This window comes from Athalia rosae, chromosome 2 (assembly GCF_917208135.1).
Source record: "Athalia rosae chromosome 2, iyAthRosa1.1, whole genome shotgun sequence".
Lineage (NCBI taxonomy): Eukaryota > Metazoa > Arthropoda > Insecta > Hymenoptera > Athaliidae > Athalia > Athalia rosae.
The window spans coordinates 13,614,394-13,639,670 of record NC_064027.1 but is presented as its reverse complement, the minus strand read 5'-3'; the positions used below and the strand labels follow the sequence as shown (position 1 = coordinate 13,639,670).

The 25,277-nt window shown below is 39.4% G+C and overlaps 1 protein-coding gene across 2 annotated transcripts; it reads left to right on the top strand.

The window, feature by feature from the left end:
• Positions 1–1,139: 1,139 nt before the first annotated feature.
• On the top strand, positions 1,140–24,405 carry LOC105684799. Of its 2 annotated transcripts, none has more exons than XM_012398439.3 (4): positions 1,140–3,340; positions 21,198–21,375; positions 22,021–22,078; positions 22,194–24,405. In XM_012398439.3, exons 1-4 carry the CDS (start codon positions 3,265–3,267, stop codon positions 22,905–22,907), a joined length of 1,026 nt encoding a protein of 341 aa, XP_012253862.1. In that variant the 5' UTR covers positions 1,140–3,264; the 3' UTR covers positions 22,908–24,405. The 2 variants fall into 2 exon arrangements, with proteins under 2 accessions (XP_012253862.1, XP_012253863.1); XM_012398440.3 differs by lacking the exon at positions 1,140–3,340 and adding an exon at positions 6,990–7,681.
• The last annotated feature ends 872 nt before the right edge of the window (positions 24,406–25,277 follow it).

Sequence of the window (25,277 nt, the reverse complement as noted above, 5' to 3'; positions counted from 1 at the left end):
ACCATCGAAAAATCATAGAATGCCTCCATTTTATCCTTGTTCTAGGTATAAACGAAAAAAAAGTGGCACAAATAAGTAGAAATGCAGTACCTTCGGTTCTAATCACCGAAAAAATTGTATTTTCAAGTCGGGTGCAAAGTTTACAATGGTGTATAAAAATCGTCGTCGTATTATGCTCATGTCATAGTAGCTCATTGGAAGTTCAAGCTTCTATTTCATGATCGCAAAATTTATAAAAAGTATTAAAATAAAGTGTTCAATATCCGACAAACGTTCTTCGGTCTCGTATAATTAGACGAGGTCGACTGTTAAATATTCGCACACAACTACACAAGTCGAGTACGATATCGTATGCGATGTATACCCGCATGGAACATCCTAATTACTGTCGTTTCAACGAAACAATTTCAAATGATTCGTAGAGGTGAGGATAATGACCCCAGTTCGTTTCTTTTCACACCTGATTTTGTATTCTAATTAATGTAAACTCTGGTTCAAGGATTTAATGAGCTTTGTGTTCGAAAAATTGGACAAAAAAAACAACGAATTGAATTTAGTGTCAACGCTTTCCATCTGATCAAACCAATTCGGCCATTTCCGAAGATAGCATAAGTATGTAACATGGAGCCTCATGATACATAGAAACGAAAATCGCACTCATACGTTCATCTCTTCCGAACGGTGGGCATAAAATTTTCGAGCCATCATGGGTATCGGTTTTGTTCCATGTCATGTGTATGCATATCGCTCATTTCTCAATTCCGTACCGAAATCGATGCTTTGCTGTTAGCATGAATTTATCGGTGATCCGTTAATCGGTCGGAGATATTTCTCCGATGTCGTTAAATTTGACCCCGTTGGACGAAGCTTACGAACAATCAGGCACGACCAAGGCTCTGACACCTTTGCGAATGCAAGGATATAATAAGGTTTGAGGCAGTTTACGGGTCGAGGCACCAGGCACCTGCCACCCCATACCTCCAGCTTTTCTCGTAGGGCCGAGTTCCCAGTTTCCCACAACCTCTGAAGGCAGCGAACGCCACGAAATGTATTTATATACCTATAGTACCTACCGTAAATCCAACTAAGGAACGCGCAGACGCAAAATCGGCCGGCGCCACAGCCAGTCGATGTTGGAATTCCGAAGTGCAAGCATCGATGTCGTTCCATACGTAGTACATATCTACGTTTCGTATATAATCATTTACAAGTATATGTGAATTATGTATATACATGATGCAAATTTTCGTCACGTCCGGACGTTGCCCCGTTCCTTGTAACGATTGGCGTTTAAGATTTCGACTCAGCCAAGGAGGAGATCGCGCGCGAAATCATTATCTTTCCACAGTGTCTATTAATCTATTACCATATTATGTCTGAGACAATCGTTACTCCACAGATCCGAATCTCCACGAACAATTAGCTGAAAACTAATATTTCAACCGGAATATCAACTAATACCTTTTGGGATTACTGAACGGACGTTGATTATTTAGATCCTTGAAAAGACCTTCTCATGAACATGATTCAATGGATCTATTGTGAATCAGTGTGAAGAATAGTGTGAAAAAGGATGAGAAAAACAACTGTCACGGTTATCGAATAGATTTTTAGTATCGCACGTACCCAAAAGAGCAGAGCTGATATACTTTCACCGCACGACTCTGAAGACTATCAATTTCTTCCCTTCGAAAAAATCGAAATCTCGTGTTTCGGTAAATGTTCAACCGTGAAAAACCGTGGTCTACTATCCAATCGTTCAAAAATATACGTGCGAACCGTGTCTGGTTATTGTTGAATCTCGACCATTGGCCTTTTGCTATTCATGAGAGTTAAAGCGAATAGCATCGCATTTGAATATGAAGAATTATTGTATTTCTTATCTCACCCCATGCAGGCTGTGGTGGTTTTTCAATGAGATTGCATTCAACCTTACCTTGACATAAACAGAGGACTACTAAATCTTGCATAATTATCGAATCATACGGTACGACTGGCACCTTGACACGGTTGTGAGCAAGTGAAGACAAATCCTTATTTATTAACCCGGCTGCAACCGACGATAAGACTTTACCTGTTCCAAGTAACATGCACTATAGAACGGTGCCTTTTCAATCGACGTTCGAACAAACACTGTCATAGGTTGTGAGAAACGCGTTGAATTCAGAAACGGGTGCTGAAATAATCGATGCAGCGCTGCCAGTGGGTTTGGTAATGAGAATTTACAAGTTCCCCCCATGGACACATGGATAAATGTAATATTATCGATGAATAATCCGTTCGTTATTATCAAATCCCCGATAAGAAAAAAGCACGTCAACTTCATCCGATAGCGCCACCCAAATTTGTACAATCTTTTTTTTTTAGATCAGAGATCAATGTCCTTCGGTGTGCGGTCCTCCTATCGAATCGATACAGTCGTTGGCCGAAGATCGGGATCTTCGGTACGACGAATACGTTATAATTATAGCTTGTGAAGCGCGTTCCTGTATTCCTGGAGAATTGAAAGGAGTATACCCCGGTGGACAAAGTGTAATATAAAAAGTGAGATAAACCCGATTTCAACAAAGAGATTGCAGATGTATCAAACGAGGAGAGGCGATGATTCGTTCGTACAACTCGACGTCGGGTAGTTGATGACTTTAGAATGTGTTTGTGATGACAAAAATGGATTGGCCGCCTCAGTTGTTTAGGTAGCCAAGAGAAATCGGCGCAGAAAGTCATAGGAAAGCAAGGAATCCAATCGAGAAATCTTGATTCCTAATGAGCGCTACGGGCATTCACGGGAACGTCTAACATATCAACAATCGACTGTGAAAAATATCTGCTGGATAATATCTATTTTGAAAGATATAATTATAATTAATCATTAACTCGAACCGTTGTGCGGGACAAATTTGTAAGTTGATTACATATCACATATTCATGCGACCACGAAGGGATTCACAAAGTGAGTTTATCTAAAACTTGGCATATCATTTTGCTGAAGGGAAAGTATCTGCATTTTTAATCGAGGAAAAACTACCTGGACTAGTTCGCAATCGGTTTCGATCCGGCGGGGTTTGAAATCCACGGAAATTAAATCGTCGATCGAATTCCGCATGGCGATAACGTCGAATGAACGAACTATCTGATACTCCGTTTTCGTCGTCATCTACGTCTTTGTTTGTCGATATTTTAGCAAGTGTGAAAAAATGTAATTCTTCAAACCGAATCGAAGTTTAGCGAACTGATAAATCACAGCAGCAGACCGTACCGGTCAGGATGGGTTGCGGTCAGAGTAAAATCGGCAACATCTATCCGAAGAACAAAAAGAACAAAACCAACTCCAAAAAAAATCGTGAGTCCGACAGATTTATAATTGAAAAATTATACGTACGATAGCGCCATTATTATGGCTTTGTAATCGTTCATTATCGAGCCCCAATCTTATTAAGATCTTGAAAACTGATTCCAGTAATATAGCCCCGATTTGTTTCTGCGTCAATCTAATCAGAAATAAAATTGAACGCGTAAAAAGCTAATGACCATCGAGGCTACTGTATGACTGTATTATTCCGATGAAAAAGTATCTATTCTTTTCACGTTTGTGTCAATTCATAGCGCCCTTGGCAGGTAAACTTGATAAGCATATATTCAGATTCTCCAGATCTTCACGATGTGTATCAAGTACACGTTAAAGTTTTTCGCGCAAATCCAAAGCCATGTTTTCTTAAGCTTGGGATGTAACGTATCAAGTTGCAAAATAGGTTGTTATTGTTATCATACATAACAATGCGTTAGACACACAAGTATTATAATGTTTAAAGCTGTCTCCAGCGATAAAGCGCGGTAAAAATAATAAAATGAATGTTAGCTTTGCTCCGCAGGATGCAATGGCGTGAAGAAAAACGAAAATATCACGAATCGGTTCGTACCGCTTTTGTCGGGGACTCGAATGTCCAAATTTTCATTGGCCACGATTACGATCCGCATGTGATTCGTTTCTTCATTATGCATAGAGTTTAACGATTTACCGTACGGTGACTTTTGTACAGGCGAACTCGTAATTACGTCGAGAAATATCAGAGATATCGTAATAACCCGCAAGCACGCCGGTGATTAAGAACTACAGACACGAGTGTATCTATAACTATACACCTTCGTTGCTACCGTCAGTTTCACAGGTGCAGAAAGAAACTACTTCATTTCGTACCACATGTTGCATTCGTTGTGAATAATCGGAAAAATATATATATAAAGCGCCTCATAAAACGTAAATCTTCGCAACATGTCGAAAATAAATACAATCGGTATTACGCATGTGTCATGCAGGAAGAAGGATTACTTTTTCAACACACCCCCGGTACAATGCAAGGTATTTCGAAAATTGTTGCGAGCCAATCCGCAAGTCGGTAATTCATTTTACTTTCGAAGCTAGCACGCGTACGATTATTTCCCCGTTTGACGCAGCACGCCCTACTTTCGATGTGAAAATTTTCCGATAATTTGAAATTTTCAAGTCTTAAATTCCCCCCCCCCCCCCCCCGATTGTTAATTAGTTGAAAAAATGTTCCGCCCACTTGTTCCGCCGTGTTGTGTATCTCGCAACTCGAAGCGCGAAGGTCAATTCTATCGGTTAGAATGCTCAGACACTTGATTCTTAAATATGACTTCCTCCTCTCTCTTTAAACCCGGAATTATGCTGAGGTGTACGCGCGCACACAATAGCTATGTATTGTGTACCCCGCAGCTCGGTGCGCGTGTACTTTTCAACATTTGATTTCGTCTAGGTACCAATTTCATGCATATACATCAAAGAAAGATTCGATAAGTTTCACGCTTGCGACCGATCTAGCACTTCCTATTCAGTGATCCGGCTTCCCGATACTCGATATTATTCACAATACAAGTCTCTACTGCAATTCTCACCGAGAGATCAGTTATGATTCGTCAATCTCCTGACCTTTTGGCTCAGTCGAATGATCGAGCGTAAGATTTTTTTGGTTTTTTGGTTTTTTTTTTACTGGATTTCACCGTAGGTTGACGATGAGTAAGCTAATGCAGGTTTTTATGTACACGAGTGACAGACGATTATTTCGATAGTTTCGAGTTTCGCAATCAATTCTGTACATACGAATTGTCAATATCGTGGAAAAAAAATACATAAATATATTCAGAGCTACGTCACTTTCCTTGTTTTAATTCATGCAATCGCAATTCCGTGAACCCCTGAAATCGAAATCTGCAGAGTCCGGTAAATGAAAAATTAACGGGCCGTCTGGTATCGCGTGACGTAAGAAAATTGATCCATCTTTCGTGCCAAGAAATGATCGATAGCCATAAAAATCGTTCGCGCGTCGTTTGCGTATGCCAAACTGTTGAATGAACATTGGATAAACGGTATGAGACGAAAAGTCGACCGAAAATTTCGTGATATACGAAATTCACAATCCTGCAGATAAGCCGTCCGTTTAATTAATAGGTACGTAGAAGTTGAAACCAGTTTTGCACGGTCCTCGTATTACAGTCGCGCGGTCTACGAATTCCCCCGTTCATAATGATTCTGACGTTGATTTTCTCTGTAATATTATGCTCGCGTCGGATAGTTTCATAAAAATTTTTATGCATACGTGGAGAATACGCAATTATTCCGTCGCGTTCGAAGAAAAAAATATCCATCGGAAACCACTTCTCGTCGTGTGACGAAAGGGAGAGAGAAAAAAGAAAGGAGAAGGAAAAAAAAAAAATCTCGACAAATCTTTCTCACTTCCGCGGTATCGTTACGAGATAAAATCGAACCATACCCGCGTCGAGTAGCCGTATCCATAATCTTTTTTTTCTCCTCGAGCGATCTCGCCAATTAAATTCTCAAAGAATTCGAACGATGATGCACGGTGGGAATTTACGCTTCACCTGTTTCCTCCAGCGTCATTTACCAAAAATATTTTCTAGCCTCCGGGAATTTTCTGAAAACTGCCAACATAAAGTCGAAACTCCCGTCTATCGCGGTGAAGTTTTCACCAAGAGAATTACAGTGAAACGAATTTTCCGTACGGGCATATCGCTATCTACGATTCCGTATACGATGGAATTTCATTCGAGGTTGCAGTACAATTTCACGCACGTACACGGGTAAACTCGTGTACGTGCACACTTGTTTGTAACGTGTATTCCACGCGATGATCGCCGTCCGTCACAAAGAGAGGAACGAGGTCTTTGATCCCCCTAGTTTATAATACATATATATCTGTTGTATACGTATACGTATACATATTGGGAACGCTGCAAAATTTTACAAAAGCAAGTCGTTAATTATTTCTACTTTTATCGTTTTTTCTCTTTTCACCCAATTCATCGTTCCCTGTGCCGTCTTCTCATTTTTTACGTTCTCGTAACATCGGCGTAGCAGTTGAAGTATAAACAATGAGAAATGCGATGTCAGTCACGTCGTCATCGACGGAAAATGTTCAATAATCTACAGAGATTTCGATATGCTGCTCGGGTGCATACCTACCGCACGTGGAGGCCATTTTATTTCCGACGATCCGGGTCGTCGTAACGCCACGGAAACGCCGAAATAAAATGTATTCGTCATCTTTTCTTTTCGAATTGACGACAAAATTCTAACGAAAAATCTTATCGGAATTACGGAGAAACCGGTCGAGTTGACGTGGAATGACCCGACATGCAAACGCACCCGATACTCGAGCAAACCGTGAGCAAATAAATCAACAATTTTGTACGGTCTAAGGTTTGTACGGTAACTAATCTCCAAGGACCGAACGAAGGTGGTTGAAAGCGGTTGTATCAACCGAACAACTGAAGTGCTCGCTGTTGTTGTTGCATGAGATGCTAATACCGCGTGCGGACCAGGGGGCATAGTGCTAATAGAGAGAGGGAGACGGAGACCGAAGGAAAAAGAGGGCGAGCGATTAAGAGCATAAAAGCAACACGACCGGCGCCGGCGATGTCCTACGACGACACGCCGCATTCCTACGCGTTTTACATCGCCGGGGAAGCAGAAGTGAACGGAAGAAGGGGAGAAACCGGAAAAAGAGAAGACGCGCCGCGTCGCGGTCGGACTCTTCTTGTCCGCTGGATTCTATCGCTGCGGTCGAAGCTGTGTGGGCCCGTGCAGGGGGTATCCGTGTGAGAATGTTGCCTACGTGATGTTGGCCCCGTATGTAACCGCGGAGTGTTAAGTGTGAACGGTGTGTTTACCGTCCCGGCCAACCGATTCGTATGTGTTTGCCGGTTTCGTGGGGATCGCCTCCTCCTCGTAATCCGCGACGATGACTCCGTCAGTCTACAAGCTGCAGCCGAAGCGCGTGGTTCGATTTGAATAATCTACCGTTGAAAAACGTCGCAACGAATATCAATCCTCATTTCAAATTCGTGCCAAGTTTCGACCGATTCAATCCGAGCATTGTTCGTTCTCTCGTTTCGATTCGAAGCGGGGTAATAATATCCGATCGATTTTCACGCGGATTCGTTAACGAGGATATCCGCCCGTACATTTTCGTACTTCACCTCAACAGTGCGTCCCCTTTGGGTTTCACGGACTTATCGTACGCCTATAGGTATCATACGACTATACCGTATACAGTGATATTTACCGAAGGAGAGTTCACGACGCGACCAAAAATGTGGCTTAAAGTTTTGAGGCAGAATTTATCGCAGTTGGCACGAAGGGCTAAAGGTAACGTTGACCATTCGATATGTATCGTTTTCCCATAAATTTCACATTTTATGTTTCGATGCTAACGGAACTCGAGCCGAGATCTTGTTCTTCGCACGGCGTATCCTGTTTTTTAGATCGAGAATAAAACGTAAGGAAAAACGACGATGTGAGAAAAGAAAAAAAACTAGACTAACCGACGTAAGAGCATGTCCGTGTTTCGTTGGAAAAATTACACTTTTCGCGCGTACTATCTCAAAGCCACGTTCAAGTTGACGATAATGATCACGCAATGTTATAAATAAACTGAACGCGAATGCGACGAGTTGTGAACAATCTTATTTTCATTGATAAAAAGAAAACTTCAATAGATTCCACTCGGCAACAACATCTCGTGATGATATTTACGGTTACAAGTTTTCGCGGTTGCGTAACACGAACACTGGGCGCACATGCGTCTAAATTTAAAATCGTAGATGGAGATCGAGGAACTGCAGGAACTTTAAAGGGGTGCAGAAATTATTGGAGTCAGATTCCACGTATTTCTCGTCCACAGCAATCGGAACTTTGCGATCGGATTACGATTCACATCCACGGATTTTGACGCTCCGAAATTTTCGTATTTCCCAAGGGTGTTTTTTTTTTTTCACTTTTTTCTTTCTTTTTACTTGTTCGCAGCCTTTCGAACAAACGACATCGGCAGCTCCCGCCTAATGATCCGTCTTATTAACGCACGTATTTTTGGGTGAAAGTCGTTAAGAGCTACGCTTTGAGGTAGTCGTTGAAGCAACGGTTTTTTCCTTTCTTTTTTTTTTCTATTTCGTTCTAGTTTCTTTTTCCAAAATATATTCCCCCGTCGTTCACAGTGCAACAGATGGTCCCTCTCCCCCTTTATTCTCCACAAGTATACGGAACCACACCGCAGCTGCACGACTGCGCAGTTTGCACCTTTGGGGTGTAAAATCGTAACGGTTTCGAAAGCCAACGTCCTTAATAACGCCCGATACGTCGTCGTTTTTATGAACACACATGGCTTATTCAATATCTACCGATGTACCTGAAAGACACGCACTCGATTTATCCAAGCCTCGTCATTATCTGTACAAACAATTCAATGTCTACCGGTTCTCACGAACGCGACATAATTATTCGCTGCGTAATCCACTTTCGTTATTTACGCATATACTTATATGTACCCGTATACGTGGTTGTAACCACACGTACCACGAACCATATAGCGTACGATTCAGCGGTCGCATTTCCCGCCAAAAAATTATTATCCTCATTTATCGCAACTACGTATTTAGTTATTATTTATATACCTAACCGACATACGCAACTCAGTTCTCGTTAATTTTTCAACGTAATAAGGACGCCTACCGCCGACGACCCTCTGCAAACGACTTTCTTATAGTTCGGTCAAGTTTTTTCCCCTCGCTTCTCCAATTTTGTTGTACGCAACACGCTGTATACGACGAAGACAAATATACCCTGCAGTAATGAAGTTACTACGCATAATTTTGTCCACGGTTACGCGTGTGTATGTAGTGCATGTAGATTCGTGTATGCGCGTGTGTGTGTAACGCGTGGAACTGTGACCGGTCGGAAAACAAACCGCATACTTCACTTCAGTATTATAAAAATGTACACATGTTAGTACGCGACGGGGTACATTTATACGTGAGAAACACCGTCTTGAAAATAAACTCGTAACATACGTTGCGGTGTATTAGCTGCAAATCATTATACCGCAGACGGTTTGATTATAATTCACGATGTAAACGATGAAAATTTTTTTTTTATTTATTCCATTGGAACGGCGTTCGAAAATTCATGTACGTCTCACATCGATGACGGTGGTGGCGATCGGCGTCAGGGAGAATCTCAAAAGTTTCGCTGATATTTCGTCGGATTTACGAAAAAAGTGTAAAGACACATTTACACATCGTTCCGATTGAATCGGCGTGTCTTTTCCACCTGTGGATACACACGTACTCGTCGCACAGACCGTGGAAAAAGAGATTAAGGTTGCTTTGACGTCATAGAATTTTAAGAGCTGTGCCCATCGCTTCGGTTAATTATCCGTTATCTTTCCCCTGCACGTACAACGAACGTGTCGCATCGTATGTAATTACAGCGCATTTATCCTTCGGCGGAAGAGCGTCGTCGCCGATGACGACAATAGTCAAATCGGAGAAACGAGCCTCCGAACACGTGCGACGACGCAACGGTGAGACCGCACGTTTATTGGCTAACGCGTCATTCGCGACGCTTATGGGTAATGTTATACCCTGTAACCCATAACATCGTATCCGGCCCACGAAGCTCTACTTTTTTCTCTCCTCCGAGATGGATCGATGTCAACCTGACGCGTAACGCACCGATTCGAAGTGTATCGTGAATACATACGCGCGACTAGCGGCGCGTTTCATTCCGGCGTTACACTCTGATTTCATTTATTAGCGATTATGAATGCCATAGTCTTCGATTCGTTTGCAATAACATTTGTCAAACTTTCACCGAAATCTATTTCTTTCTACTGTTAAGTCCTTAGCGACGGTCTGGTAATTCGGTCGTATTGTAATTATTATAAGTACTTTTCATATCTAAAATCAATAATTCGTCGTTAGCGAATCTTATCGGATCAGAAATTTTTTGTCACAGAAGATTCAAATGCCCCGATGGCTGGCGGTGATACGATTTCTTTTTTATTCGTAGAATTGTATTTCCGCGATTGTATCCACACGGGATTATTCACCTCGCTCTGAATTTCTTTTATTCATATTCAATTCCTTTTTTTTTTTTTCAATTCATTTCATATTTGAAACTAAACATTTTCCGTAAACGATTTTGCAATTTTTGCGTTTAATTGCTGCTCATTATTCCTCAAACTAAACGAGATTCGCGAATCATTTATGCAATGATATCTCGATCTATTTACAAATAGTACAATTATAAACTTCGTTACTCAACTTTTCACGAGACAAAACTTGAAAACATACGTCTGCACGCGCTGCACATTCGCAGCTTTTTTTTTACGTACGCATCGATGTACGTATTATTAGTTTGATTTTATAATAAATCGCGATTGATGTGTCTCTCGGAGATAACAATTAATCGTTCTCGATACAATATATGTACTGTATGGATGTAACGTATTGATTGCCAATAATAAAGCCAACTCTGCAGATCAGATGTTAATAATATAAATGCGCAGTGCAGCGCCACGACGACTATAAATTTTTCATATACACTTACGTACGTGTGTACGACGGAGTGTACTCTTATTTAAATACTATAACGATGTGTTTTCCTTTTTTTTTTTTTTTTATCATTATATAAATATACATGAATCCTGTTTATTCGCGAGCAAATCTATACGTTGCGCGATGTGGCTACATGCAATTATACATATATACCGATGATACGGCGCAACGATGATATCGATTCATCGATGATGTACGTACGATATAGTCCATATCGCTGATGTGCGGCTATAACCATTATCTCCGTAACACGTTGATCGGTTAAATTTGTGGTATTCGATAGAATTAAGTATGTATGTGTGTATCGAGTATGTGGATGAGTCCGTTGCATCCAGAGTTAGGATTAGAATAAGGACGATCATAATATACGTAGCGAGTAGTTCTCTGTCGAACGTTGGCGAATCACCGGATTAAAAACCCGGTCTTTTTTTCGACCGACGAATACTAAAAATTTGTATCTGCGTTATAAAAACCGATCTTATCGCTTTTAAGAAAACATATTAATTAAGAATCCGGCGAACGATCTTCTCTTCCAATCGAATGTAACGAATCTTATCTAAATACGGTAACGATGGTTCGATCGAATCTCAAAATGGTAAAATTTCTCTCAAGTGCTTGAATCGGTGTCTATTTTACAAGGTGTTGATAAACAATTGTGCCAAACTCAAGGGGGGTGATGAATTGCACTGAAACAAGTCATCTTAGATAAGACGTCGCGTTCAGGCGATTCAGGGCATCGCAGGTCGCAGGTCAATCGCCTGATGACCGACGATTACGGTGATTATTTGTAATAATTGAAACCTCAAAAATTAACGAATGACATACAAAACGAATGGACCCCGACCTGAAGCCTTCGTCTTCTGAATTGCGAGCGTATCACAGCTCTCGAGTTGGGGACGCGCGTCGAGTTGCCAATGACCAGACTTCGACTACGCTCTTTACCTGCGACCTTCAACGCCCTGTAACGCCTGAACGCGACGTTTCCAAACATGGGTTACTCATCTCAGATTATTTGTTTCGTTGTCAGTGGATTTTATCTACCCTTTGAGCTTGGCACGATTATATTCATTAAATGAACGTACCGTAGTTCAATGTATCTACGGTAATATGGACAGAGAACGTCGTGCCTAACGTGCAGGTGGTTTTGTAATTATAAGCAAGCGAATCGATTTAACTTTGATTAACAATAACGGCGATTCTCCTTCATTTCGCATAAACATAGCGCGGATGCCGGTGGTATTTCGACGAGCGGAAGTTTGCCCCGAAGTTAACCGACGCGTTGATGAGCCGGCAAATGAAGTCGATGTTATTTTACAATCGGACCGTATAACGGAATGTTAATCGATATTCAAAATTTACGGATTCACCGGAAAACCTCGGAACAATCATTCACCGCGATGTCCGTATTCATCCAATCCAAAATTTCAATTATCGTACGGTCCAAGTTTAGATGCTCTACAGTGGCGAGTAATCGCACGTATACGACGTACCGTGTCAAAACTTGATCAATTGTGAAAATTTGAGTCCTTAGAATTTCATTGGTAATTCATGGTCAGCTATCAACAGGTAGAAATAATCAACCGGATTCATCGACCCGATCGTAATCGAGTTAGACCCAAACCTAATCGACCATCGAGTTCTTCCCATGGAAAATTTACACCGTTTGACCAAAGATTAAACTATTTTGACCTATAACTTTGCCATCCCAAGAAAGTTGCTCTTCGTAGCACGTGATTAACTCGTACGGAAATTACCTTTGCGCAGTCTTTGCTTTTTTTTTTTCGGCCGCTTTTTGACGCAAGTCTGCAGGGATAAGCAAAAAACTACGACGACGCGTCCCTTTCTAACAATAAGTGCGAATCGCGATATGGATGTACATAAAATATGGTCGTTAATGTTATAACGATAAAATTAATGATAATTATAATCGCGTGGGCGAAGAGTCAGCGCCCTTCCGTGTTGTTGTATTACCATTGAATGAAATTCATCGTTGCGCTGTGTCGCATGTATGGATAACCAGCTCTCCCATTGCACCTATAAATAGGTGTACCTATACCTGTTACATTCACTCGCACTGAGTCACATGGGTATAATATAAGTTGCTCAGTGAGTCATCGCGGTGAATACCGAGCCTAAAAAAGTAATGATAAATGAAACCTGGCGCGGTCGAAACGATGCCGTTACCCACGCTACTCGTCACTCTCGTCGAAAGAGATCAGTTTTTTTCGTTTTTTTTTTTTTTTTTTTCTGTTTTCGTTTTTCATACTCTTCCTGGTCACGCGGTGCTAAGCATGTGCGATTTGCACGTTACACGTGGGATTATCGCACGCGAGTTCTTCTAAATTTTTTTTACTCGCGGTGCGACAAGATTTCGCGATATACAATCGTACGTGGATTTATCGAATCGAACCGGTGAGAAAGGGAAGGTGAGTAAAACGTCTCATTCCATCGGTCATTCAGATTTTGCAGGTATCCTTATCGCTGGGATAAACATTTCGCAGTATAGGTATGTCATTTGTTTGCCTACAATTTGACGTGCGAGATTTTTTTTTGTATTTTATTGATACGCAAATCCTGTACAAAATTGAGTTGGGAAAAAAACTACTGAAATTTCGAGATTCATAAGTTCGCTAATATCGTCTAGGTTCAGAACAAGACTTTTACACGAATAACATTCTTACAATAAGGATTAAGCATAGCGTCGAAAATACCCACGTATAATACGCACTCATAATAAGAAATGATTTGCAAAATTTATTGTAGAAGAACTTTGCTGATTCTCCTAATTCTAGAACAACTTATCGTGCGGTAAACAATTTTCCAAATTCAGGTACAATTTCATGTGCTCGTACACGATTATCTACAAGGTACATATAGGCTATACTTAGAGGTCGTTGAATTAATTATTCATATTCAACCCGTATCCCTATTAATAATGGCGCTCACCCAAAGTGCTGCTGCTAGAAGGATACAATTTACATTTAACCATTTAACGAAAACTAGGAGACATATATTTTTTACATCATTTATTACTTACATTTTTTTGTTTATTCATCGGCGGTCTCGAAGTGTCATTATCCGTAATCATCTCCCTGACGTAGTAACCGTGCTGCGCAGCTATACGCATGTAGATAATAATAGCTCCTATCACACAATAATTACTCCGTGGGGATCCGATATTTGCATTTTTGCGTCTGCTTGTGAAAGTAAAGAAAAGAACCAAAGCGGAAAAAAATATGAATAATTTACATGACCAGCAGTAGATCAGGGATCTCATTTTTTGCGACTAATGAAACTTTGGGTGAAACTTCGACTAGCTCGATTGAGGAAAAGAGAAAACTGACGCGAAATATTTCAAGGAGTTTGAAAGACGTGGTAGAATCTACCTTGAATTATATTACCTGTGTCCGAACAAAAAAGAATACAGGAGACGCAGAGATGAGGAGAAGAATATTTGTATAAAATCCATGCTCACAGGTGTGCACATGGTCACGTTTTTCTTTCAGTTTTTTTATCTTCTCCGCATGTTTTGTAATAACTCATTTGTTTACTCGCGTATCATAGAAAGTCAAAATTATGAAGACGTTGGCGTATTTTCATCCGTAGGTGTTCGAAGAACGATGCAATGCCATAATACATAGGTATCATGAATCGAATATCGCAATAGTTTGGCTCTTTCACCTACATAACCAAACTGGGAAAAGTAGTTCATTGCCGCTGTTTCGTATCACATACTCTACGTCGGTCATAGGTGAACAGAAGAGACGTACAGCGTGTTATAAACTATCGGTACACAGTATAGGTAGAAATATATCTTTCGGTCCGATTGTGAACCATTGTTACTATTATAATTTTTTTATTCAAACTGAAAAATCGAAACTTTGATTTCGCTTTTGAAGTAGTTGAAAACCTCGATCGGATCGGAATTATGATAATGTAATCATCGCTGCAATCGTTGCCTGCAGTTTCTTTATCCTGCTGCTAGGAATTGTTGACGACAAAATTTTTTCCGCTCTCAAAATACACGGATAGAGGAAATTTAAAAAATGTCCTCGACCGAAACGGAAAATTTCATTCATCCAGTTTTTGGCAGCAGAAAAAGTTTCGGCATCGCCCCTTGTTTACCTACCGTATAAATACGAACGTGCGACACGCACGTCTATTATGAGAATCCATTTGAATTACTAATTTATTACACGATGATGCACCGCCAAGAGCGTGTGTTATTGTACTTGCAGCTTATAAATTCCTAATATAGATTTAAATCTATGTATTTAGCTTTCGCGTACACCTAAGGATGTAATGTAATATATGAATAACTATACCATACCTTGCACACTTACGTACACGAAGGCCGGCGTACTCTTACTGATTCATATAATATACGCAGTTGACACGAACGTAATACCCTAGAGACGGTATTACCGTGCGAGTATGTATCGTACGTACGTACAGGGTGTCCCATTTAATCGAGCAAAGGGTTCGGCTATTCGAGAAATCGATCCGTCGTATGAAAAAAATAGTTCGAGACCAAGAGTTGCGACTGGCAAAAACTTCTCTTCTATTCGAATGGAGTTGGCGACTTTTTTTTTCGAAATCTGAAACACGATGAAACAAATCTCGTATTCCTCCAACGACTCGGGAGTCGGATCGAGCGGTACAAACAAGTACAAATGGAGTACAATCGATTCCAATTATCAAAAAAATTCTATTTTCAAGTCGGGTGCCAAGTTCACGTAGGTACGTTCTGCAGATTCTTCAGAAATATAGTCTTACTTCTTCACGAATTATTTAGAAACCGACTTGAATTTTTTTGTTTTTTTCTCAAACAATAGAAGTCCATTGGAAAAAGACCGTAGTTCGAATTACCGGAGGAACAGCAATAATTCCCGTGTTGTTGAAACTGTCAGAATTTTTATGTCGCGCATGTTTACCAGTCTCGTATACGCGTAAACTTATCTAGTCCCAGTATGCCAGTACGATGATGTGCAAGGTAAAATAAATACCCATATAATGTCGTAGACGTGCACGTATGTCGAATGGAAGAAAAATAAATAAATTATTGTAGCGAATAAATAACGAAAAAGAAGACAGACGGTAAAATATTCTGAAAACAGAAATGATGCATCTCGTGCGGTGCATTTGCATCGTGTCTGTGGGTCGCACTCTATTTTTCGGCAGAAATAAAGCGGCCGCGTTGACTTTGGGTTTGAATTGTTCTTGAGATTTTCGACTAACGAACCAGAAAATCAAACCGCATGGGGTAACTTTTGAACCGAAAGAGACGCCGAATTGTCTCTGGCGAAAGTGTCGCGTCGCAGAACTGTGGCTTAAATGCTGAAAAAAAGTTGAAGTACACATCGTCGACATTTCGAAAGGTCATCCTGAAGTTCAAAAACTCTAAACAAATACGGATACACGTGACGGAATAAGAGATTTTATTATACCTCGGACTCGAACGGTATTTTTCCAGAACATTATGCGATATGATTTGAAATTCTGGCGTCGTTACGTATAGTACAATAATTCACGAGATCCAAATTGATCGATGATTCTCTGATTGTATCCTGCGGTGTCGCGGGCTATCGCACTGGAATATGGTGAGTTTTGGACCTCCCTTGGAATCCGGTCACGTCCGTTATATTTGCGTTTCCGGATCGATGAAAGGGTGCTGCCCTCGGGGTTCGTCCTCTTATCGTCATAGTTTCATCCGCCGGGTCCCCACCTAGATAGGTGAGCATCCCTCGCTTTACATCCGTTCGTCATCAACGTCGTCGTCATTATTATCGTAATTAAAGTGATTGTAGAGGGATATAGATTTGTAACGACCAAAATTTCTCGAACATCGGAGACTATCTCGAATACCTGTACCATATAATCATTCCTAATCGCGCACGTGCACCCTTGTTTGATATGAACTTTCGGTTGAATTGTAAAAAATATCATCGTTGTTGTCTGAAAGTCTAAATTACATACCGTCACGCGAGAGAATTATTCAATTATACCGGTACGTCGAAGGACGATGACAAATATTTTTGGTACTTACAATTAGCATGTACAGACGATGAATGATGCGCGATAAGCGGTAATTGTACGTGCGCTTCGGTGAATAATGTTATTATTTTTTATTCTTAGATACATACCTATATTTTATCGTAACCTTATCTTTGAGTTGATGTTATTATTTCGTTGTTTAAAATTGACTGGTACGTTGACAACGTACAAGAGTGATAATTATTTACGGTGAAAGCGGCGTATAATTTCCATTGTTATTACTACTGTACGTTTCAATGGTGACGAGAGAATCCTCACCGAATAACGTCCTTTAGAAATTCATGCAGGATCATTCGAAACGATGAAGTATTCATTTGTGCGAAAAACGAACGTTTGCCTAATCCCGCTTTGCTGCATCTCAGCGTACGGATATTATATTCGGTCTGGAGTTTATTTTTAAATTCGTTCATCTTGGTTTATTAATTTATTTTCGTTTCCCTCATATTACACCTAATATAATTTATGATTTATTTTTTCAACGGCGCTTCCCCCACTTTCCGACGAATTATAAATTTTTCCTTCCATTGTTTCATACAATTTGCTGTTTGTTTTATTTTACTTTCTATTCTATACATAAATTCACCTTTTTTCCTCTCTTTTTGAAAATATACATGAGGAAATGGAATAAGCTAACTCAACGAAGCGAGTCTGATTCCTTTTATTTATTGAAAAAATTATAATATCTATATACAACGAACGGATTCATAAAAATAACAGGTGCCTCTATCCGATTTATTTTTTCCGATCTCTAATTCGTTTGTTTGAAAACTTATTTTTTTATCCCCACATTATCATTATAACCATTGGAAATAATTCATGAGAAATTGTATTAAATTATTTCGACGATGAGAGAATATTCGTGAAATAAGATTGAAATTTACTCAATATATTTCTCCAATAACTTCATATAACTCGATCAATCGTACACGCTGATGAATTGAGTTATAAAAATTCAATAAAAATTGTACCGTTGATTTATAATTAGATCAGAGTTTTTGCGCAAATCATCGCTGTGTATTATTCGTGAAGATTAGCTGAATTTTCACTGTATATCTTCTTCTCTTTTGTGGAATACGTCGTGTTACATCGCGGTGTGTACGTAGGTTTTTTTTTTATGGGTTACGCTCTTCTAGTTCTTAACCTTCTATACGTTCCGCTCTTAACTTTTATTTTTCCTTTTATTTTTTTCTCGTGCACTTCACATCAGACTTTGCGAAGCACTTATTATGTAATATATGTATATTCTATCACGTGCAGTTTGAAGCGAAGCTACTTCCGCTTCGTCATGTCGTAAGTAGTTAGTTACAGGTATACCTATGTCGGATATTCAAATCTGAAGATTGCTACTCTAGTCACGCGGAATCTGAAGTAATATATGTACTGCATATATCTATCTGTATATACCTGCATATAATGTACACGTAAAAGTTGAAAATTTAGTGCTGTAAGTAATTTATTATAGGTCAGATCCTTCTTACGATTCAAGATGAATTTTCTTCAAACTCTCATTTATCTCCTTCATGTGCACATGCATACTCACATTGTCGGGCTATGTACATCGCATAACATAGAGCAAAAATGCCTTTTTCTTCACTCGGAAGTCAGCTGCCTGAAAGCGATTTTCACGCGTATACCTTCGTAACGAATAACAGTCGCACGTCTTCCATTTCGAATCTAGTTGTGATGAAAAGAGAGAAGAAAAAATAAGCGTTCCGTCCGGTGCGTTGAGTATATTTATAGGATATTTCGAACCTTGAAATCGAAGCATCGATAACACAGCGCGCCCTGAACACCGTTGCGTTCAATGACGTGTAAATGTACGATATGTGTGTCTCTTCTACTTATAACTGAAAATGATCTTTGTAATGCTCCACTGACATCATGGTGATATTCGTCGCGTCCGTCGTTCACCGCAAATCACGCATCTACTAGACAAGACCTGATAGTTATAAATAGTACAAAGGCTATAGTACAGGGCTAATACCGAGCAACGTTAAAGGCCTTTTGCAGATCGAAGTGAATCACAAACTTTCCTCTCCGAATTGCATAGGGGAGAAACAAATGATTATATTGTTTTTTCTTCTCCACGCACGCATGTTCGATGAATATATTTTATAACATAGAAGCCAAATTTATCGGTGAACTTGGTTCTATAAATAAACGAAAAAAATCAATCGGATTTGACTAGAAGTTGAGACTGTACATACCTATGCATATAGTATACCGTATTCTTTACTCTGTACATGCTCGAATCTATTTGTAGATAATTTTATGTGAATGATCTCAAGTCCATAGGTATAATTCAGTATCATCTGTAGCGTCCGTACATCATATCTGTACAAGAAATGGAAAAACCAATTGGAAATCTGATTATTCGCTCGAATTCACGTCCTCTCTATTTTCAACTATAGTGCGGCAGGGAAAACTCGAGTGATCATCTCTTTTTTTTGCCCCTCCTTTAATTTTTTCTTTTCCCTTTTACTTTCGCCCCTGTGTGACCTCGCATCGGATTAAAGATCCAGTTTCACGTATAATCTCGTATTTCCGGAGTAGATCACTTTTATTCAACCAGTTGCCAATTTGTTACGAAAATTACTTCTATTTATATATTTCGTGTACACAATCTACGCGGATGTACTACGCGTGTATCGCGTATCCGACAATTAATCATGAAGTTACTTGATTTTTTGATTTTCATATGATTTTCGTAGAATATTTCACAAAATTTTTATACCTGAAAACTTTCATTGCCCCTTAAAATATGCATATGCTAAAAGGTATACTTTGGACCAACTCGATTCGCGACTATAAACGACGTCGAGATACTTCGCTCGTAAGATATAGGCCCGATGTGGACCTAATGGATTGAACGATCCGAAGACACCGTACTTCATAGAATTTTACATCGTGATATAGGCAGAGTGTACAGTGTCCTTTTACCGTCCTGAAATAGTATCCATAAAGTTATGAATTGTAACGCAAAAACTTAGGATTATAACTGCGGTTCGATAAGAATTCGTATAATTGCGATGCAATTTTATCGGAATCGTTTTGTTAAGAAAAAAAAAAATCACTTCTGGATTTGTTTCGCAAGAAGAATTCAAGAACTGCGAATCGAATCGATAAAGACGAACCGAAGAAGAAAAAATAGGAACCGGTTTCGGTATATTATCGAAGCAGTTAACGAAGGTTAATCAACTCAGTTGCTGACGAGAAACTAATTATTCGAATTAATTAGTAATCAGAGGGGGCCTGCAGCTGAGTCGAAGAGTCATCCTTCTTATTTTTTTCTTTCGCTATAATTCGAACCAGCGAACGAGTTTTCAAATTCTATACAACGGTCATTTCTGTTACATATTATTGGCGTGAATTCGCGAATGTGAAGTATCACAGGCTATGCCCACGCGTGGGTTTGTTATATTTTTTGAAAGTTCATTCATATTGGCAGAGAAATGAAACTCGGCGCAAAGTAGAATGAACTCTGATTACAATGGCACGTATGTACGTAAATAAACGGCTCGTATGGCTCTCACGTTTTAGGAAGACTATCATGAGAATAGCAAGACAAAAAAGAACAGAGATCGCGAGTATATTTTTGGGGTTCGGAGAACGTAACGGCTGCATGCGGTATTGCATCCGGTTTTAACTGCAATCTTATAAGTATGTGTAGATACGTGCCTGTCAGTGATTCATGCGCGCTAGTTTAAACGAATTGTTCAACTCGATCCGAATTGCAACGCGCGAACTATAGTCGGGTGAACATTCATTGGGCACGATCTTTCGCCAGTTTGAACGCCAAACTATCCGTTCATTGAGAAAATTGATTTTACTGATTATCCGAACGAGAAAAGTGCCTTGCGATTATTCATCGATTTTTTTTTTTTTCTTTTTCTTGTATGAGAAAAGAAAACAAAGAAAAATATCAAGATGAGACGAAATGAAAAATACAACTAGACCGAAGGAAACTCGACTTCTCTGTAGAAAAATAACGAGAGAATTTTTATGAGGATGTTTGGGCAATTAAAGTCGAGTTAATTAAGTACGCGAAAACAAAAGATGTGCAGAGAGCGAAATTAATTGTCTTTCGTTCCTCGAATGATCTGTTGACACACTCTTGTTAACAATTTTTTTTTTTTGCTCTACGAGAGGGAAATAATAAAATATAAAAGCTCCTTCCCCGTACCTATATTTATCATATCTCAACCTTTCTTTTACAGGTTCGGCGTCGATTGAGCAGAAAAACGGGAATGGAAATACCAAAGGCAACAAAACCAACAACAACGGTGTGGAAGTCAATCGGAATGATCAAGAACAAAATGGACCCATTGGAGACATCAAAAATCAAGCAAAGAAGAAGCCTGTTGTTCCAGGAAGTGGCCCTCTGCTGCACCAGGCGTAAATATTCTCTTTTGATATTTTTTCGAGAAAATTTTTAGACTGACAAAAGAATTATTTTCCCCGATCGGAATGTTTATTATATTGTTTGCATCGAGGTTCTGTGATTCCTCCTTTTTTTCCCTGTCTTTATTTTGCATTTTAATAATGCAACGCAATGTAGGTGATCCATTTTAAAGTATTTATTTTTCATTCGATCAACCGGTTTTATCGTCATGATCACATGGTGTTTTGGTTGTTTGTTTCTGCTCATACTGCTGCTGCTGCACGGAGTATAATTCTATCGATATAAATACAAGTCTGCACTGACCGTAGATGATCGCTTTAATTCACGGTCTGTTTTATTTATCGAGTGCTCGACGCGTTCGCCTGGAATTACGTGGGTCGAACGAATCTGATATTTTTTACCTATTCATTCTCACTTTTATGGAGGAAGGAAATTAACAGAAACAACTGCGCCACGCTGTCTTAAATTTATAGCATGAAAACGTCCCACTGAACAGGTCTTCCTTTTATTCGCAATGTATATATTTAGAAATATATCTAAGCGTATCAAATTTTGGCGCGTCATAGCTCATTCCGGTTTTCGAAAAAACTAGTTTTCAAAAATCTGTACTCAACCAGTGCTTTGTCGTTATTTTACAGAGAAGTATCCTCGAGTCAGGTGGATTTCTTCAAGATGCTAGATGAGAAGATAGAAAACGTGAGTCTCATTGAATTGAAATTCTAGCTGGTAATCAAAGTAGGAATGGCGAAGCCGCTGCAAAGCATAGTTTTCAATTTTTTTTTCAAACATTCTTTTGATTCTCCAATTCCAGGGGCCGGACTACGATGAGAGTTTGGACGCTGCTGCCACCGTAGAGAGAGTGTCAGGGCTGCTGCGCCGTTGGGAGCTAGCCAGCGTGACCTGGTCCAGCGGTTCCGAATTAAACGGCTCGCCGTCAAATCTAAGGGGTCGTTGTTCATCCTTGAACAATTCCCGGCAAAGTCTGAGCGCTAAAGACCGAGAAGGCATGCGCAATATAATAGGTGGTCGGCCAGAAAGTGCTCCTATATTCGTTCGTAACGCAAATCGCGTTGACGGACTACAGGAGGCACATTCTCCGTCGCCTAAAATGCCGAGACATGTTTTAGAATCCATTTCTCAAAGCCCTACGCAAAGCCAGAAAAATACACCTCCCTCAGGATCATCGCCTACGTGTATTCGTTACGGGGAATACAACGCTGGCAATCAATCTCCGGTTAATCTTACTTCGAAGATTGGTAATAAAATGCAATACCATCATCAAACTGGTAATAATCAGGTTTACAAAGCGCCGACGAATGGAGAGTTTATTACACCACATCAGCTTTATAGGGAACAATACCTTCAACAGACCGGTATTATTTCTGTACCGAATCAATTTTCACCCGGCTCACCAGGTGCTAATGTTACAAGGAATAGTCCTTACGTAAAACAGTTTCAATTAAATACCCCGGAGCATTTTGGTTCGCCGCGAAAGCGAGGTTTTAATACTGCGCAAATGACGTGACTAGGAGTCGGTTGCAAGGGCATTGAATGACGGCCGCTACGTCCGACTCGGAATCAGAATCAATTTGTTTAGCCGCGAATCAAGACTGAGTATCCAATACGGTAGAGGCATATAATGTAGAGGCGAGTACCTTCGGCTCTAATAAAGCCGCTCAAATTGAATTGAGAGAGGGGAAAGCGAGAAGAAGAGAGATTTGAGGAGAAATAAAAGATTGAGAAAAATGATCTGCGATTAGATTTTCATTTTAGTTCTGTTTCTAGCTTAATCTCGTATAATATTACTGAGAAGACCCATTTGCTTTCTTTTGACGAAAGACTGGTATGAAAATACTTGCAAATTTTCATAAACGAGCTTTTTACCTTAATAATCAAAATGAGGATCATCTACAGGACAAAAGTTTATACGACTCATTCAAATTAGAGTCGAAATCTTATTAAAAAAAAAAAAAAAACAATATACAAAACGAGGTAAGATTGAAAAAATATATATCACAAAAGTAAATATGATCAAAATATTGGTTCTTGAACTGTCGGACGTCTGCCAGATCTTGAGGTGCTCTTAAGAAATGGGGTTGGCGGCGTTAGATATTCATACATCGCAATCTAAAATTAGAATCTGCATATGCAAAGATTTATGACCACTGCAATCACTAACGATCGAAGTTTGATTGATTGTGTTTCGTATGATCTAAAAAAATTGACTTTTCTTGAACATATCGTGCTGCGGAGTAAAACTGAACGAATACAGATGAAAAAACGATGATCGGAAAAATGTGGCCTAATAAGACGTGGGCTAAAAGTCTAAATGTAATCCGTATAAAAAGATTACTACCTATACCGTTTAATGTTAAGAGTATTTTAAGTGCCAAAATGAACTTCACCGTTAAGCAATCTGGATGTTGTCAACTGTAAAGTAAAAAGAACAAAGGCAAAAAATAAGAACAAAAAAAAGAGGAAAGAACTACATTTTTCTGACTGTATAGATGTAATCAACACGTAATAAATACGATACCATATGTCTGTAAAGGTGAAAAAAAAGTTTTTTAATTTCACAACTACATAGATCGATACCACATCGTAGTAAACTAATCTATCACGACTGTATCTATAAGGTAACGATGTGAAAACCTAATAAACTTTTGTATACATGTGTTAGCGAAGCGACAGGTAGTGCAGAAAATTGTCGTCGTCGTTGTAGAAACAGAAGAAAAGGAATATTAAATTATAAATATTTACAATATATTTATTATATACGTTAACATCACATGTATGCATAGATTATTATATGACTGTACGTTATATTGTATATTTATATTATGTTGACCATAGTTTATCAAAAATGCATGGTTGATGATGAAAACAATTTTATATTCCACGTTGAAAAATTGCGCAACTTAAGACATTCGCATGTGACACCAAAACTATCCATCTGTGTCTATAAATAATTTGTTCTATTGAATCGTTTTGTTATAAAATAAACGAACAATAATTGTCCCTAAGTTTATTTGTTATTTGAAAGTAGACCCCATCATCTGTTCAAAATTACCTGAAAATTTTCCAAATGTTTTCGACAAACGTCGATAATTTGAATTTGCAAGTACATATAGTATAACTGGGTGATGTAGCGCATAATCACGATCGCACGTTTTATCTTAACACGTGGGGTTCTGAAAGTCCTAGTTGCAAGCCGATTACAAATACGGCTAACAAGATCTGGGTGGTGGGAATCCTTACAATACTGACCTAATCGTATTTGCAATGTGCTATACCATGTTTACGAAAATGGTTCAGCCGCAATTTTGAATCTGCAAAAGCAGGTCATGGCTCAATCGAGACCCGGTTAATAAATACTCAGGTGTCTATGTATAGCTGGATTGCTAGAATTCTGTCCGATCATATTTAGGGAGTAGATGCCAACATTTTCTCGTCAAGTTTTAATTAGCTTATGTCTCGAATAATCTTATTGTGTTTTTCAAGGTAATTTCTCAGGCTTGACTGTCCTCAGACTATTACTTTTCCTATGTTACTATTTACTTCCTAAAAATCGAATCAATAAGCATTTCATAAATTTTCGAATTCACCCCGGTTAGCTAAGAATATTGTCAGTGGCAAAATTGAGTTACAATTTTATCTTCATGCAATACAGAACTGTATTACTACTGAATTTCCAAACCCCTGATTAGTGGAGGAATTGTATACGACCTTGATAGCTATACGACCGTTAAGTCATTGACTGAAGATACCAATGTTCAGTCAACGCTTGACTCGACCGATCAATCTTCAGTCAACGCTTGACTGAAACGGTACGACCTTACCGACAATGTTGACTGATGATTGGTACCATCATTGGTCTATGATTGGTACCGACAAC